The sequence below is a fragment of the Hermetia illucens genome, chromosome 4 (assembly GCF_905115235.1).
Source record: "Hermetia illucens chromosome 4, iHerIll2.2.curated.20191125, whole genome shotgun sequence".
Classification (NCBI taxonomy): domain Eukaryota; kingdom Metazoa; phylum Arthropoda; class Insecta; order Diptera; family Stratiomyidae; genus Hermetia; species Hermetia illucens.
In genome coordinates this window covers 148045127-148064261 of record NC_051852.1, presented here as the reverse complement: position 1 = coordinate 148064261, position 19135 = coordinate 148045127, and the positions used below count along the sequence as shown (strand labels likewise).

Here is a 19135-nt window from a genome sequence, read left to right as displayed (position 1 = left end):
GCAGTACCGAAACAAGGGCCCAGTTTCATAGCACCCAGACATATCAGGTACCGCTGCCATCTGGGTTCGGGACGGCACCCTCCTGGGGGTTCTTGCCCAAGGCCGAGGGGACGGCTTTGTTTGGATTCGGTGTTCAGGGATAACGTTTTTTAGTGTCTATCTTACGCCGAATGAGACGATGCCGGACTTTCGTCGGAGGCTTGAGGCATTGGAGGACGCTATCTTAAGCACGGATGGGCGGATCCTGGTCGGAGGTGACTTCAATGTTAGGGCACTTGAATGGGGCATGCCTTACACAGATTCCAGAGGGAAACGAATTTTGGAAATCGCGGCGAGAACAGGACTGGTAGTTCTAAACACCGGATCCACCCCAACGGTCCGGCGCCCGGGCTGCGAAGGAAGCATTCCAGACGTAACCTTCGCATCGGAATCACTGGTGTCGCTGGTGGACGGGTGGCGAGTTCTGGAAGAGTTTTCGGCCAGTGACCACCAATACATTGCTTTCGAAGTGGTGGACACAAACTCTCCGTGTGCGCCACCCCAGCGATCTTTCTGTGTATGGAACGTCGCGAAGGTGAACACCGGGAAGTTTGTCGAAACTCTGGGAACGGGTGGGGCCACGCTGAAGGGTACTCCTGGGGGCGGTGGCGCCGCTGCTGACACTGTCGTAAATTCAGTTATGAACCTGATAACGACGGTCTGCGGAGCCTCCATGCCCAGGAAGAAATCGAGGCGCGGCAAACCTTCCATGTATTGGTGGACAGTGGAAATCGCAGAGCTCCGGAAGGAATGTCACAGGCTCCGCCGCTTAACACAACGTCTAGGCGACCGGGAGGAGGCATGTACCATAATGATGGAGTACAAATCAGCCAAAAGGAGACTCCGCAGCGCAATAAACAAGAGCAAAGCTCGCTGCTGGCAAGATCTGATCGACGAGGTGAACGGGGATCCGTGGGGACTCGGTTACAAACTTGTAACCCGAAAAATCGGGGCTCTGCGGAAACCCTGTTCACTTAAGGCCGAGCAGATGGACCGTATTGTGAGGGCACTCTTCCCTGCACACCCCGTATGGGATGGTGACGTCGGCGCGGAGAGCGCAGAGGACTGTCCACTTTTCTCTGTAAAAGAGTTGGAACAGGCAGTCCTCTCTATGAAAAACAAGAAGGCGCCAGGACCCGATGGTATTCCAGCAGAGGTGTACAAACTGGTATTCCAACACCGGCCAGGCCTACTGCTCGGCGCATTCAACGCTTGCCTGAAAGAGGACATTTTCCCTGCTCGTTGGAAAGTTGCGAGGCTTGCGCTGATCCCTAAAGGGAAAGGCGATCCCGAACTGCCGTCTTCATACCGCCCGCTATGTATGCTTGATACTGCTGGGAAAGTGCTCGAAAAGCTCATCAGAAGTAGACTCGCTGAAGCGATACGCGCTGCCGGAGATTTATCTCCCCGGCAGTTTGGTTTTAGGGCAGGGAGATCGACAATTGATGCTGTCATGCAGGTCGTGGACGCCGTTCAACGAGCAGAGGCACATAGCCGCCGAACTCGACGGGTGGTGCTCCTCGTAACGCTTGACGTCAGAAACGCCTTCAATTCCGTAAGATGGAAAGACATTCTAGGCACACTAGACAATACCTTCAACGTGCCGAACTATCTCTTACGGATTTTGAGGGACTATCTGAGGAATCGCTCCCTGCTCTATGAAACACTAGAGGGTCAAAGGTGGATGGAGGTCACGTCGGGGGTAGCACAGGGATCCATCCTAGGGCCGGACCTCTGGAACGCTACCTATGACAGTCTGCTTAAATTCGACATGCCAGAAGAATCGCGCCTGGTCCGCTACGCAGATGATGTCGCAGCGCTTGTTGCTGGACGCATTGTCGAACAGGCGCAAAGCAGACTCGGCATATTGATGCGACGGGTAAGCGGATGGATGACTACTCATGGTTTCAGCCTTGCACTGGAAAAAACCGAAGTAGTCATCCTGACTAAGAAGAGAATTCCGACCCTGCGTCCCATATCGTTCGGCGAGTCGATAATCGAGTCAAAATCAGCGGTAAAGTACCTCGGGTTGACTCTTGACTCAAAGATGAGCTTTTCTGAGCAAATCCAAGCAGCAGCGAACAAGGCTGCGGTTGGAGTTTCGGCGTTAAGTAGGCTAATGGCAAACATTGGGGGTCCTACGTCTAGTAGGCGACGTCTCCTGATGAGCTCAACGCAGTCTGCCCTGCTCTACGGAGCAGAGGTATGGGCTGGCGCTCTTAACAAGGAGGTATATCGTAGACGCCTCGCGCAAGTACAGAGACGGGGAGCTTTACGAGTGGCGTCTGCGTACCGCACAGTCTCTGAACCGGCCGTGATGGTGATCGCGGGAGTTATCCCCGTTGCCCTTCTTGCTAGGGAGCGTCAGGCCATATACAAGCGCAAGGGAGATGAGCCAAGGGAGGTGGTTGCTCGCGAAGAACGGCAACACACTCTAGACGAATGGCAGCTCTCTTGACAAAATGAAACTAGAGGCAGATGGACTGCGCGGCTCATCGGCAACCTAGGTGCGTGGCTGAATCGGAAGCATGGTGAGACTGACTATTTCCTTACCCAATTTTTAAGTGGGCATGGAAGTTTTCAGTCTTACCTGCACAAGATTGGAAAGGCGCATTCTCCGGATTGTGTGTTTTGCAATGGAGTTGTGGACGATGCCCACCACACTTTTTTTTCTTGTGGAAGGTGGGATGGGGTTCGTCACCAGCTCTATTTAAACACAGGGGATCTCTCTCCAGACAACATTGTGGAAGAGATGCTGAGGACTGCTGACAGCTGGAACCGTGTTGCCCATTACGTTCGGGCCCTTCTCGTTGCTAAGAAGATAGAACTCGACCGGAGGAGGAGCCGGATGGCAGGGGGTTCCTTGAACTGACAGTTCCCTTCCTCCTCTCCCCTCCCGTTGGTGAAAGGAATTCCCTGATTTGAAGGCTCCGCAAGGCGGGAGAGTTCGGGGGCTGGCCCGAAGTAATGTGACAAACGGTTCCAGGCTAGCTCTCTGACGATGGGGAGGTGTTTAGTTGGTAGTCCGACGATGTACCGAATCGGGAGTCCAACACTGTGTGCGTAAATGCATTCACCTACCCTACCCAAAAAAAAAAAATAGTATCGAGTAATACGGCATGCTCAACAAAATAGCTCCAAAGTGCTTCAGTGCCTCATGAAGGTGATAAACATTTATCAAACGGATACAGGATAGAAGGCAGACAAAGAAATGGTCTACGATCCACTATGCATGTTTACAAAATATGGTAGACCACGAAGGGAGTCCCCCAAGCATCTATATTAGGTCTTAACTTTTAGAACGACAAACTACAACGAAGTTCTCAAGATGGGCATGACCAACGATAGACTCCCTCATCGCGCCCATGACATTGTTTTAGTAATAAACATGTAGCCTAAAACCTTTTAAACCTTCAGACAAAAACAAAATGCCTTCATAAATAAATCTCAAATCGGAGAAAACCTAGTCGCAGCACAAAGAGAGCTGTCAAGTATCTCCAGAATCGACGAAAATTAAGACAGTAGTGGACTTCAATTAGTCAAACCTTGATACCCCATATTTTCTTAATCTGAGAGATTTAAGTCATCTTATGTCTGCACGTAAATTAGCCTATGCCTGCAATGTATGACAAGACCTGTGAATAAGGTGACCCGACAGCCAATATAAAGTAAAGATCGATTTTAATAATTGGATAATTTTCAAAAAAGTGGAAACAAATTTCATCTCATGGATATTTGTTATGGAGGGCCATGGATTTACGAAAAGAGATACGCGAAAGGATTCAGGATTTGCATAAGCAAGGAAAACACATTGCTTCGCTCAGTGGCCAACTCGAAGGATAATTCGAGGAACTCCGGAAAGGTGTAGACCTGCCCTGTCATCGATGGAAGGAAAGGAAAATCACATCGTTTGTTTAGGGTAAAGTTGGAGTTGGAACTAGCACTTTGACAAAAATCTTGAATCAATCACCAGAATTTGGGAAAAAAGTTAGCAGAACAACTGTCAACTGGATTACGTCAGAAGCCGTGAATGAGGAAAACACGCTCACGTAAAGCAAGCGAAACCATTTTTGAATGAAAAGAATATTGATTGAAAAAGAGTGTAAGAGTCTAATCGACGCGAGAAGCATTGGGCAACGAGCTCGTATCCTTTTCACGGACAAGTCCCCAATTGAATTTTACCTAAAACTGAATAGTCAGAACATATGAGTAAGGACATCGGAGCAAAAGTCGATAAAACCGTTACAACGACCTAAACCTAACCTAAAATTATAATGGCTGAAGAGATCAGTCTATACGAATATCTGAGCTTATCACCAACATAGATGAAATTTCCATTGTAACGGCAGTATTATCAAAATCGAATTTTGGCAATCTGCTATTCCGACAGCAACATCTCCGATATTTATGCAGGATAGAGCCCACTATTACAATGCGATAGCCAGTATCCAAAGGAAAAACAAAATTTTTGTACGTTTTGGGCAAACTGACTTGGTAACTTACCCGATCTAAACCTCATTGAAAATTTGTGGAAGTATACTCAGCATTCGTTGTTGAAGGAAACCTGAACATTGTTTTACTGGCTATAGAGCGCAAAGGACTATGGACAGCGATTAAATGGAACGATTCTTGCGATCCTAAACGTTTTCAGACACACCACTATACAACAATCACAAAAGTGATAACCAAACGAAACGCGCCAGAGATATATCCGAATTGGTAGTTGGATAAGCAGAAACTTCGATGAACAGAACTTCTACAGCTGCTGCCCTGTCACAATTCCGAGGTGGATAAAAGTCCGGATAGAGAGATATTTGCTACCATCGGTAGTTAATGTCTAAACATTTTTGGAAAAAATTCCCACTATTTTCGTTGGATAGCACTCTAAATTGCGAAATAGGAACAGTAAATACACTGCTCTTTGCAGATGTTGTCTTCTTAGCGATTTAATGAAGCCTGATCTCCGGCAACTTGTGCAAAAATGAAATGATCGCCTCACATAGCACCGTCTTGGATTGAAACTGAATAAAACAGAGTTTTTTACTGTTGGCCCTAATGAAACAGGCACTGTCACTGTCAGCGACCTGTCGAGAACTGAACGATTTAACTATCTCGAATCACTGCTGTTAGTCAACAATGAGTGCCGGCCCGCTGTCAAAGATAATGAACGGCGCCTCGAAAACGCAATGGTTGCGGTGGGTTGATAATGTAACATAATATGCAAATTCTCCTGGCCCTGAGTTCAATTTTTAATGCGAGCCATTTCTTACTTTTAATTATCACAAACTGATTATTTTGAAAAATGTTCATTCCGATATGTTAAAAATATCGACCTGTTATATGGGAGCTTTACTAAATAACTCCAATTTCATACTTCCAATAATATAGTTTCCGTTGCTAAATTCCCTATAATGGCTCATAGTAACAAAAAAAATAGTTGAGTGAATTTCGCACTAAGTCATATTCTTTTCATGTTCAAATATATTGTATTTACATTATGTAATATTCCAGTAATATGAATTGTTTGTAATGTTGAAGTAATTTTAAGTTGCACAGAATTAAATGCAATATTAACGGAAAACTCTTTATTACTCCACACATAAATTATAACATGAACAAGAAATAGTATCAGCAATTTCCACACAACTATTGTATAATACAAGCAATGAAAGGCAGTTTCTATGCTACGATTAAATGACATTGATACGACGGTATTCGATTATTATATACCAAAAAAGTACAATGCTGAGTTATTTATGTTGAACCATTGACAAATAGCATTAAATTTTACGAAAAGCGGAAAACCCATAATTATTCAAATAAAAAACTTACCCACCGCGAAGACATCTACGAATTTAACTATTTTTTTTTAATTCCCTGGGTAAATGTTTTCATTTCAACTACCGAATTTATTGATCTACCGAAAATCGAATATTCTCATTCGATTGCGGGAAAAGGATTAATTTACGCAGCATCACAATAGTTAAATGGAAATTGCTAATTACAATTTTATTTTCTTTTTACTTTATCTTTCCGATTTATTCATTCATTTAATTCCGTATAGAACACATTTGAAAAGAAATCGTCGAAGCAAGCTTTTCATATCTTTAATTGGTTCATTTATTTATTTATTAAATGCTAAACACGTGGCAATTCATTCACCAGGCGCACATCAAGAAAACCATTTTTTTCACATTATACACGACTTCATCCTATTCCGAAAATTCTTTTTTTTTAAAGAAGAACACGCACACACATATAGATATAAATACCCAAGATACGCTTCACAATAAACACCGATAATCAACGAAATGATAAAAACAAAGAATATACCAAATCTACCAACAGTTATATTCAGCTTAACCAAAAACAATCCAACATAGTAGCTTCTATCTATCATTTTTATCTTTACTAAGACTACACATTTAGAATTTCATATCCGTGATTATCACATTGGTCAAGCGCCAAATAAAAAAAAAATTAGAATTGAACAAAACTTATAGAGACAAGTTGCCTTAAATTTTAGGAAAACTAAAATTCATTTCAAGAGTAGAGAGCGATCTAACAACAGATTGACTATCAATTTTTTATATAAAACTGAAGATTTTTCGAATAAATCAAATAATAAATATCAAAAGAAAAAGTAGAAAAACCATAAATTATTTCCATATATACACATACTTAAAGGTACCATCACCAAAAATATTAAAATCAAAATATTAAATTATAAAGGGCTTCATAAACTAATCGATAGAACCAATTAAAAGAGATTTTAGATAATTTTTTTGACTTACATCCTTCCGTTGATTCAAGTCGTTGTTGTAAATCACGAATTTGACTATCCTTGCGTTTCATGTCATGACCATACGAGTCGCACCGTTGTCGTGCTTCACGAAGGTCTCTAGAATGGTTTAATTGTTTTATTTAGTTTTTTTTTCTATGGGAGTTTTCGACTTTATGTTTGATAATATCAATAGATTAGATTTTATCTAAGTTAATAGTATTTCAGCCAAATATAAATTAAATACAGTCAAAATTGATTATAGCGGCAGAGCTTTCAAATGGAATGTGCACATTTAAGAGAAAAGAAATATGGATCAAATTTGACATTATTTTTGGAATATTAGTTTTTTTGTTTAATTTTCTGAATAAGCATAAGCTTTATGTTATCAAATGTTTTCAGATTTTTTAGTTGAATAGGTTCTGAGAACGAGACCTACTTCACTTTTTGGGGCACACATTTTGAGCCTTCACTTCTCTATGTTTCACTCAGTATCATAAACAAGATTATTTTCGAAAAGTACTAATTGTACCCTTTCATTGATACTTCCCCATGACCATAACACCCCCTCAAAGTCAACACAAAATGGTGGTACTAGCTATATGTAAAGGGATTCACAGATCACACCTTTTTGTCAAATTTCATGACAATTGGTTTAGCCGTTTTTGAGTGACAGACATTGAATTGATTTTAATAAAGCTTTGTGTTTGCAGCAAAGGGTAAAAGGACTGAGGAGAAGTAACTTCCTCAGATATGGGACTTTAATATTTAGCTCGAATGTCAATTATTCTAGTTAATTATGACGGCTGCATGGCTTTAGATGCAGTCAACTCGCGCGAAACTAATAAGTTTGAACTGTTATAACTTTGGCACTAATTTCCATGCAGCTTGCATGCGTATGCGAGACATTGTCCCCTATGCTGGTGCAAAATTTTGTATTTCTAGAATGAACTTAAGGGGGGTTTTCAGTCAATTTCTAAAAGTTGGTAATATACTTTTAGTAAGTTTATTTGAGCAGATATCGGAATAGGACATATTCTGGGGCCTAGATTTCATATAAGTGCATTTTTGTGTTGGGAAGTTTCCGAAAATGAGGCCTGTCTAATTTTAAGAGCACACATTTTGACTCCTTACTCGCGTACTTCTCAATTCACGATAAAACTAATATCAGGTTCCGAAAGTACTAATTGAGGCCTTCCATTTGATACTATATTCGGTGAAAAAAAAATGTACATCCCTCTTTTGTGTGTATAGGGAGCTCCCCTTTAAACTGCATGCAAATTTATGTTACTGCGTGGGATTTCATAGCCCCCATCTATCCACCAAATTTCGTTCGGATCGGTTAAGCCGTTTTGGAGAAAAATGGGCGTGGCAGACAGACAGACTCAACGCATAAATATCTCCTAATTAGGACTTCTTTTCTTCATAGGTTTGAATTCGAGAAAATAATGTGCAAAATTATCTAAGAGCATGTGCACTTTGTCTGATTTTGGGCTGTCAAAAAGTCAATCAGAGTTTTCTGAACAAAAAGTATAATTTTTTTAGGCTTTTTCGCCTAGAGCACTGTTCATACTGTCGAAGACTTTCTTAAAATTAATGCTGCTTATACTGCACCACAATGATCCAAAGGATGTTAATGTGGCCGGTACAGGAGGATCCGAAGCGGAAACCAGCCTGCTCTCTGTTGATCAAGCCATCGGGCTGTTCCTTGACGCTCGAGCTAGTACTTTTAAGCAGCAGGAAGTACGCAAACAACCCTCCAGTGATAACTTTCAAGATGTATTATTCAGTTAACTAATTTTATTACCCCAGAAAAACAACCGCTCTCTTCCATATTCAGTTCGCACCATAAATATACTCTTTAGATACTACCTCCCCGTAGTGCTCCGAGTAGCTTGATCCACTCGGCTTATATAAGTCATAGGACAAATTTGAAATTAGAATTTCACGTAGACATCGAAGTTTTTTTTACTGAATTCTGATTGAAAGGAATTCGTAACTCCAAAGGACGAAGCTCCCACTAGACGTGTCCTGCAGGTTCAGAACAACACACAAATTATTAATTTTAAGATATAGTAACCTTAATATAATTATAAAAAAAATGTTGGACATGTAATAAAATATTTAGAAAATTCTGATAAACTGTCCTGAGAAACTATGGGCGCAGTTTTCTTTTGAAGTTTCTTTGAACCAAATCTATTTGATGACGACGACAATGGGCTTGTCTAGGGGGTAGCAGCGTGACCAAAAGTGGCAACAGATAGAAGGTGCTCCTTTTTATATAACGACGTGGATGCGGATTCAACTTAAAACCGCCAAAAATTTAAACCTAAGCTAGGGCAAATCTAAATTGTTTGGTTGAGCAGAGATGATAAGAAACAAGACTCGCCCGTCAGAAATTTAAGAAAGGTAATCATAAAGTCATCATAAGGTTATCATAAGGTGCCAGATCATCATAAGGTTATCATAAGGTGCCAGATCATCATAAGGTTATCATAAGGTGCCAGATCGAGCAGGCGGCGCGAAATCTTGGGCTGCACATCAATGAAGGCAAGACAAAGTATATGGTGGCAACGTCAGCACCAAAAACCAACCAACCAACAACATCAAACCGCACTGGTCAAACGGGAAGAATAAAGATAGGACACTACAACTTTGAGACCGTTGATAATTTCTCCTATCTAGGGTTGAAAATCACAACCGATAATAGCTACGATGATGAAATCCGCGCACGGTTGTTGTCAGCCAACAGAGCCTATTTCAGCTTATAGAAACTGCTCCGCTCGAAACGTCTCACCATAGGGTCAAAGCTCGTACTGTACAAGACAATGATCTTACCAGTCTTCATGTATTCCTCGGAAACTTGAGTTCTTAGCAAGAAAAGTTGCCAACTCTTGGCTGCATTCGAGGAAAGAATCCTGCAAAGAATTTTTAGCCCCTTATATGAGAATGGACGATTTCGTAGCCTACATAACGACGAAATCTACGAGCGATACCATGACCGTCAGGTTGTGGGTAAAATCCGGCTTAATAAGTTACGGTGGGCGGGTCATTTAATCCGTATGGATGAGGATGATCCAGCCCAGAAAGTCTATAAGATGCAGCCTGAGATGGAGCGATGGCGCAGATCAGGATGCCAGACAACTTTTAAGGATAGCGAATTGGGGGACCTCGGGGCAAAACCGGGATGTGTGGAGTTTCTTATTAAGGCAGGCCTAGACCGGATACCGGTTGTTGCGCCCTTGATGATGATGATCCCCCTCTTGAAGTCGACTTCCATATTATTCGATACACTATACAACTGATACGTAAGGTTTCAAAATTCAACTTCCACAAACCGATTTCTTAGCCCTAAAAAGTTTCTTTCCTCATAATAAAAATAAAACTAGGTAGCTTGCTCCTACTACAATATATTTTAATAGTTAGTAAATACGTATTTCGAAAGCTACTTACTCTCTTCCTCAGTACTTAAGCTATATATTTTCTAACTATTAAAATATATTGTAGTAGGAGCAAGCTACCTAGTTTTATTTTTATTTAGAAGAACTACAAGCATCGGAACGATAACTATTTCTTTCCTCAGTTGATTGCTCTACAGCCCTCAAAATTTGCCTTACAACAAGCTATCTTAGCGTCCTTGCTTCGTTTCCACCTCGAGGCACCTTCTACACATTCAATATTCTTGCACTCTATGCATCTTACATTCCTTTCTTGTCCCCCCATCATTATGCAATTTCATTAATCGTTAATCCTTGTTACGGCCCTGGCGGTATTTCTTTTAAAAATGTAAGTATATTTATTTTTCCCCTTCGTTAATTTTTAATAAAAGTTTATCTGAAGGTCCAGGAAAGAGTCAAGTGTCATCCCTCCATTTTTGCTGGATGATTCGTTTGCTGTACGTGAAGCTCCACATTCACTGATTCCGATTGAACAGTTCGTAGAGGGTAGTGACTTTCCAGTTCCACCAGACACACATCATCGTCTTCCCCGAGTGAATGTCTATTGCGATGTCACTTCCGTCTTGTTGGCTTAACTATTCTTGGCGCTGCCAAACGTAGGCGTACAAGCATAATGTCCGTCACCACCGACGAAGAGTTGAAGAAAATTTGTCGAAAAGAAATGAGGGTAGAAATAGGGAGACAATGACGAATAAGCAAGCCGGAATGATGTTTATTGGTTTTTGGTATTTTCTCTCAAACTCTAAACTCCAACTTTCTAAGCCTGTTTCATGGAACGGAAACAGTGAAATTACTAGACAAGGGGTAGCTTCCTCCAAACTACAATTTTTGGTTATAAAGCAGGTAGTTTTGAACTGACGAAGGGGGTAAGTCACTCCCAAAATATATATTTACATTTAAAACCAAAAATTATATTTGAGTGTAATTGCGCGGTGTTTCTAGCGATTATTTATTTGAAATAATAAAACTTGTTTTTTTTTCTATTCGCTAATGGAGAATTTTATTTTGCAAATACCGAAATTTCGGGAACCACTTGTTCCCTTCATCAGTGCTAACAAGTCCTACTGAAGTGGAGACTTGTTAGCACTGATGAAGGGAACAAATGGTTCCCGAAATATCGGTATTTGCAAAATACGGCGCCACTTGCTGTATGTAAAGGGAACAACAGATCACATACTCTTATCAATTTTCTTGACAATCGGTCTAGCCATTTCTGAATAAACCAGGTGTGACAGACAGAAGCGTACTTGTTCGAGGGGATATTTCCTGCATCATGGAAACAACAGAAGTTGGTGCTACTACCTAAGGCTGGCAATTCTTCAGGCGAGCCAACCTCCTATAGACCTATTTGTCTTTTGGACACTGTGGGCAAAGTGCTAGAGCGTGTAATCTATAATAGATTACTCCCGGTTATTGAGAGCCAGGGAGGTCTCTCAGAGTCTGGGTTCCGTAAAGCCAGATCAACCAGTGATACCATCAAAATGGTTACTGGCTTGGCCGAAGATGCAATCCACGAAAAGGGCAGTACTAGCAAATATTTAATTCGGCCAATTGGAACCTAATACGGGAATCTCTGGCGAAGATTGGTATTCCCGCTTATCTTCCAGCTATTGTCAACAGCTATTCACAAGAATGGAGACTTTGGTACGACACCGATGATGGACCCCAAGAGTACGTTGTCTCCGCGGATGTCCCACAGGGCTTCGTACTGGGCCCACGGCTGTGGAACATCATGTGCAACGATGTACTTAATCTTCCTCTTCCGGAAGAAGCCACGGTGGTGGGCTACGCCAGGTTGTGGTCGCAAGGCACCTCAAAGATGCTAAGTTATACCCATGCGAAGCGATCAGTGCTGTTAAGGGTTGGCTAAAGAGTTCTAGTCTAACATTTGCGAAGGAAAAAACGGAAGCAGTCCTCATCACCAAGCGCCGTAAAAGAAATTTTTCCCGTATTGAAATTGGAAATCATATCATCACTTCCAAGCCTGTCATCAAAAACTTGGGAGTGATGATAGACAGCAAGCTTAGCTATAAGCAACACGTGCAGTATGTTTATGACAAAGCATCCACTGCAAGTGTGGCCTTGGCAAGGATGATGCCGAACTTGGGAGGGCCACGGTATGCTTCCAGGTTGCTTATAGCTAGGGTAGTGTGTTCGATCCTGCTCTTTGTAACTCCAGTTTGGGGAAAGGCACTGCAGCTTGCATTTAACGCTAACGAACTGAGTTCAGTCTACAGAAGAACAGCCCTAAAGGTGTGCTCGGCATTCAGGGCTGTCTCAGATGATGCAGCATTCGTCATCTCTGGAATGATGTCCATTGACATCTTGGCAGATGAGATGACTAATATATATAATGTGAAGTCTATCTCTCGTTCATCGCAGACGGAGAGCGCCGAAAGGGAGAGATCTCTAAATAGATGGCAAGAGCGTTGGGAACGCTCGAGAAAGGGTTGGTGGACACACAGGCTCATCCCTGCCATTAAGGAGTCGTTGGAGAGACGGCACGGTGAGATCAATTATAATCTTACTCAGTTTCTCACGGGGCATGAAGGATATCGCCAGTACCTCTTCAAGTTTAAAATAGATACCACACCCGATTGTCCAAACTGCGATGGAGTCCCAGAGGACCCAGAGCATGTATTCTTCCGCTGTCCAAGGTTTGTGGAGGAAAGGAAGAACCTAGAGGAGACTCTAGGAGAGGTGCTCGTACCAGAGAATCTGGTGCGGAGAATGTCAGGAAGACTGGGATGCGATCAACTCTGTGGTCGTATATATCCAGAGCAAACTGCGAAAGGCAGAGGAGACTAGAAAAGCGCGATTACGTACGCCGCATAGAGACGAAAGGGACCAAGCTGAAATGAGCTGACTCCGCCCTTCTTCGGATTATAAAAACTCCATTCCTCCATATCGAAGTTACAACTTGCGTGGTACCACCTCATTAGATTCAATTTTGACTGTATCCACTTAAAACTATTTAAAAAAAAAACGTTGGAAATGTACTTACTTTTGTGCTGCGACCAAATCAGCTCGTGTACGACTCAATTCTTCAGATATAGCAGCCTTTGCTTGTATTTCGCTCTGTAGAGAACTTTGAAGATTCAACAGTTCCATCTTATCGAGTTTCTGTGATCTTCTATTACGCCAGTTCTTATCAGAGTTACTTTGATGCAAAGACCCTGGAATTGATTCTATTTATTGTAGACGTTCACATGAAAATGTGATTGAAGAAAACAAGAAAAAGAGAGAGACAAAAAAAATTTAGGATATAAAACCAAAATCCCCAGATTACACAAGAAAAGATCATCATACCTGCGTGTTTTAGATACTCCAACTCTTCGGTCATTTTTGTAGCCAATGCTTGGAGGTAGCTTCGAGCATCTTTTTCATCAGATACCCATTGTATAATCTCAGCCATTTGTCGCTCCCATTGGCTAATGGCTTGCCGTTTATTTCTGAAAGTGGAAAAGAAGTAATTAACATTTATTTATGATATTCGTGGAGTTATAGGAGATAAAATACGCACCTCAACTCCTCATAATCACCCTCCACTTGCATCTGTTGTGCTTGCATTCTTCTCGCATTATCCGATATTAATTCTATTTCAGCTAAAAATTTTCGTTTTTCATCTAACCACAACGTTTTCTCCCGTTCATATCGTTTTCTTAATTCCGATATTGTTTCCTCCGAATCTGTTATTGATTCTAGACGACTCGAATCGAACTTCTCACGAGTCTGTTGCAATTCACGATACAAGATATCACGATGCTTTTCTGCTTCATTCAATTGATCACGCAAGGATGCAAGTTCAAGATTGAATCGAGATTGTTGCTGATTCAATTTTTCTGAATATTGAACTTCAAGACGGTCCATTTCCAGTCGGGAGGCATCTGAAGATAATCCTAGGGAAGAGGAGGATCCCAGATCCGAGGTACTACGCGTACGCGCCTCAGCCTGTAGTTGACGGCAGACTTCTTCGGATCGTTCGCGTAATTTACGCTCTTTGGTTGTTTCCGCGATGGCATCTTCTATACGAGACTCTAATTCGCGACGGTTTTTCTCGGCCTTGCGTATCTCATTTCGAAGATTATCCACCTTTTGCATGGCTGTATCGAGCTCCTCCTCTTTATCTCGGACCTAGAAATATTATTATAACCGAAAAAGAAGTTAAATTTTATGCGAATATCAGTAACGAGAAATTTTTAAAAAAGATTTTGTCGAGGGCATCGAGGATGATGGGGTTCCTAGAAGTGATTATTGACTAGGACACCGAAGGCGTAAACCCACGTAAATTCTTATCTACCTTCTCGTAGCATTCCAAACTTCATTATCATTAACAAAGTCCGGCCAAAGCGAGAGGATGAGAGCTAATATGAATAATCAACAGAAAAAACCAAGGTCATAGTGGCCAGATTCGAACCGGAGTCACTTGATAAATATGCGGCGGTAGAGAACCGTTGCGCTTGACTACGGAGCCAGACAACGCTTACTAAGTATCTTTCATAAAGAGTCTCAGATACTGAGTCATCGAGCTTATATCTAAGATACACACCATTCTTCAGTGAGGGTAGAAATATTGCATGCGCTTTCACTCAGTACATACACAGTGGACGAATTGACTCAATTTTGAGTGAAAGATACGTAGATAGAGTGGATCAGATATGGGAATATTTCCGTGGGTAACGATAAAGTAATTATTTTCTATTATTAACACTCAAATAAATGCGGACATGATCCCTTCAAGGGGGGAACTGCGTCCTTGAGGAACTCTCGTAAAATCAAAATCGAGCTATGTGGATCTCAGACATTTTTATTCTTAATAATCCAACAAGTCGGAATACCGGAAGCTAGACGCTTGGAGTATAAAGGTTTTGTGTTCATTTTATGTGAGAAACTCTCTACGAAAGGATTTCTTTTCATCCGTAGCGAAAAATTCAAAATATTCCTCCATATATTTCCGAACTTTCAGATATATGTGTGTATGTACATAGTGAAGACATAAATATTATGATAATCCTGAACAAATAAAATTGGTCCATTGTCTATCTAAATTACCAGACGTATCTGAATATCTCCAAAGCACAAATGACACAAATGACAGCTGAGGCGTGAATGCCAAGTTTGCATTGCAAATTCCAAAAGGTATCTGACAGCAACTAGAAAAGGGGTACAAGAAGCGTTGAAAAAGGAGACACATAATGATCTAAAATTCTTCATTGAAGATGTAATGTCTTTCTCAGCTAGCAATCATCCTCTTTAGAGAGCAATGAAGAAGCTTAGGCCAATCCAGCGCGAGTTACCAGTCGTATTGTCGGATGGCAGCTGGGATTAGCGGACTGTTTGGGGAAGGCAGGAAAACCTTGGTACATGTAAAGGTCGGGTGAAATTGGTGCACGATCGTAATTTTAATGTTGTCAATAACCAGTCCCTTTTGTAAGATGGAATTTTGGGTGTAAAATTCCTACATAGCCATGCCATCATTAGTTGTATTTCAGAGATTCTAGCTGTGTCTTCATGTTAGAGAACATGAGTATTCTCAAAGGACGGAGAAATCCATTGAGGTAGCGGAGGAAGACCATCTTTGAGGGAGAAGTATTTAAGTCGTTAGGTGAGGAAAACTCTGTAGTGAATTTTTCGTCGGTACAAAATGACGAAATAGACAATGAGTTGTCACCCGCCCCCCCCCAGGTGTTCATTCTGGCTCAAAAAAGTTGTACAGTTGGAATGCGGAAGCCGCAGCTGAAGGTACGGAAATGAAGGCGAGAGAGTTGCGGGGGAAATAAGAATTCCGCACCAGTTTAGTTTCAAAACTTGGGAACTGAGAAGGCGCTATATAAGGGAAATCAGAACTGGGGGACATTAGGTTAGGCTCAGGGGAGGAAAGACTGAGTTACCCGTAATGTTCAAGGGGCCCTGGTTAGACTTCGGGGGTATTTTTAAATAACGCCGCAGTGAATGGAAATAGATTTCGAGATTTGCGAGGGGCACTTTCAAAATGTCTTCGTTGCGTGTATTATAAGAGAGTGAGAATGCAGAGGCGGGAGGGTAGTCCACACGAGGAAAGGTGAAATTAAGTTACACCTTATCTTTTCAGAGACAAGACAATCACAGCTACGGGGGGTGGCCAGATCACGGAGCAGTACTCTAGGGTAGTTCTCACGAGGTAGTTGAAGAGAGTAAGAACCGTTGAATGGAGACAAAATCAGAGGAGGAGCGAAGTATAATGCCTTTACAGCTCAATTGGTGACTATCGAAGCGGAGCAGAAAGTGACTCCGAGGTTTTGAGTGTAGATCTGATATGATAAGGGATATCCATCAAAAGAATAGGAAAGAGAAGTAGATGACGATTTGTGCGAGTAGTACATAGATTGACACTTTCCGACGTTTAGCGCTAAACAAATAAGAGGGCCCAGCGAACCAGAATGTCTACGTTTGATTGGAAGGAGACACAATCCGTAGACGACAATATAGCGGAAAACAGCTTAAGGTAGCCAGCATAGAGAAAACACGGACAAGTATGGAGAGGGGATAAGGAATAAAAATAATAAAGCGCCGAGAATAGATCTCTGTGGGACGCCAGAAGAAGGAAGAAGCAGCGAGATGTGCAGCCATCAAGCGAGAGGCAACGGTATGTATCAGTTGGAAAGGCAAGAGGCAAGCCATGAAATAAGTTGTATGGGGACGCTGAGAAAGGAGAATTTAGACAGAAGTATCTTGTGGTTTACAGTGTCGAATGCTTCAGCAAAGTCAGTATAGATAGTATGCGCTTCCTGCCGTGAATTTAGACATTTGACAACAAAATTGGTGAAATCGAGGAGGCTGGAGGCAGTGGACCTACGCTTAACAAGGGTGTGTCGCTCTTTCACTATGATGATTGGACGGTAATTCTCAGCAAGAGTGCGAACGCCACTTTTGGAAATGGGGATGATGAGTTTCTCTTTCCCGGAAAATGGTTCCCTTTGAGAATTTTGTTGAAAATAATAGACTGACCATTTTTAAGCAAAAAGAGGTTTGATAGACTGCCGTATCCAGGGCGGACATTGGGGTCAAGCACGTTAATGAAGTACTCGATAAGGGGAAAGGTAAGAAGGGGAATAGTAGGAGATGCAGTTTAGGCTGGGAGAGGATGAAAGGAAGCCATCCATCCACTAGCGAAAAAGAAGAGGAGGAAGGAGAGGGTTTGAGGTTTCCAGTGAGTCTTCAACACTGGTAAGATATTTCTTTCTGGACTAAAGTATAAAAGATTTGGTTGAAGAACGTAGAGTTTTGAAAAAAACGATGTCAGCATTAGTTCCAGAAGACAGAGTTTTTGACGAAGTTTTCTGGGAACTTTAGTGGTGAACCAGACAGAGTGAGAGCGCAGCGACTTAGCAGAGGAGAGGACGTAACAGGAAAGATCTGATAAAATGGTATAGAAGGTGCTGACTACTTGGTCACATGTTAATGGGGAGAGGAGGGGGCCCCAGTTTATTGTCTGAATTCAGACCTTTGAAGTTTGCCTAGTGAAAGTTAAATTTAGCAGACTTGTGTGCAACAGGAAAGTGGAGCCGGTTGATCTGAGTATCAAACTCGAGAGCAGGATGATGGGTGCTAGAAGTAACGTAAGGATATCGAGAAAAGCAACGCATAGGAATATTAAAGAGGATAAGATCAACAGTACGATTTATGTGATTTCTAGGAAGGTAAAATTGGAGGGCGGCAAAGGTATTCATGAAAGCGGATGAAGGAAGGGAAGAGTGGCATGAGTTATTGGGGAGGGAAGGAAGGCCGGGAGTAGTAAGTCAAGATAGCATCGGAAGGTTGAAGTCGCAACAGAGGATAAAAGGAAAAGAGGAGAACAAAATTGCTAGAATTCCTGCTAATCTGTCGAATGAAATCTTCGTACAGGGAAAGGGGCTGATGTAAGGAAAATATACACAAGATATGATAAGGGGGCACACGTCTGACGAAATGACTCCTACGGTCACAGAATCGTGGTTAGAGATGAGAGAGGAAAATATGGTTTCGGCACGAATACGATGCTTAAATAGTCTCTGTCATAATGAACAACAGAGTAACATTTAAAGAGTTCGGAAATTGAAATTCTTTCATCCAACCAGGTTTCAGTAACGCAGACGACGCGATGTTGAAATACTAAGGCAGATAAACTTGGAATTCCACAGCGTCATTCTTAGATCCGTTTTATTTTGGTAAAAAAGTCTTAAATTATAAAAACTATTCAAGTTCGGCGAGGCAGAAGGGCGGACCGTAAATTTTCCCGAAGCTTGGTCCTCATAAGGCTTGATGATGACCCTTGGCAACCAAAAGGAAGCTTGGACCACAGCGTCGAAGTCGTAAGGATATGCAACTTTTAAAGAAGCTACCACTCGGACGGGAAAGTCATCCTTCGTCAGCTTCATACACGAGAGAGATGAGGGAGTAGAATTAGCTTGCACCTGATGTAGGTCAGAATATGATCGAAAGTGGTCAAATAAGCTAACCTCGACAAGAATAGTTATCTCAGGGACAAAGCAAAGTTTGGCAGGGGCCGCTGACGCAGTAAGAGATCAGGATGACAGCTGATGTGACCTGCCGTTCAATGGTCACGGGCGTCGATTAGGCGTTGTTTAAAAAGTCTTAATCGAGATTTTCCACATAATACCCTAGATGATTATATTCGGTGAAAAAAGATGGGACATTCCTTTTCTGCATGTATGGGAACCCTTCCTAAACTTAACGTAGAACAATCTTACTCACTCCATGCAAGAAAATTCACAGTTCCCATCTTTCTACCAGATTCCTTATCATTAGGCCGACATACAGACCTACGACATACAGACAGACAAACAGGTCCTCACAAACGAGGCAATTTGTGAAATCA

General features: G+C 42.0%; 1 protein-coding gene across 3 annotated transcripts in view; it reads right to left on the bottom strand.

Moving 5' to 3' along the window:
• The window catches only part of LOC119654369 (serine/threonine-protein kinase Genghis Khan), a 317948-nt gene that overhangs the window by 37559 nt on the left and 261254 nt on the right, over positions 1–19135 (bottom strand). For 2 of the 3 annotated variants that reach the window (XM_038059717.1, XM_038059715.1), the window contains exons 9-12: positions 13802–14412; positions 13588–13730; positions 13283–13466; positions 6834–6940 (exon numbers count right to left, since the gene is read on the bottom strand). In XM_038059717.1, the coding sequence (XP_037915645.1) occupies positions 6834–6940; positions 13283–13466; positions 13588–13730; positions 13802–14412 (1045 nt within the window). The remainder of the gene's footprint in view (positions 1–6833; positions 6941–13282; positions 13467–13587; positions 13731–13801; positions 14413–19135) is intronic. The other variant, XM_038059716.1, reaches the window with a different exon arrangement.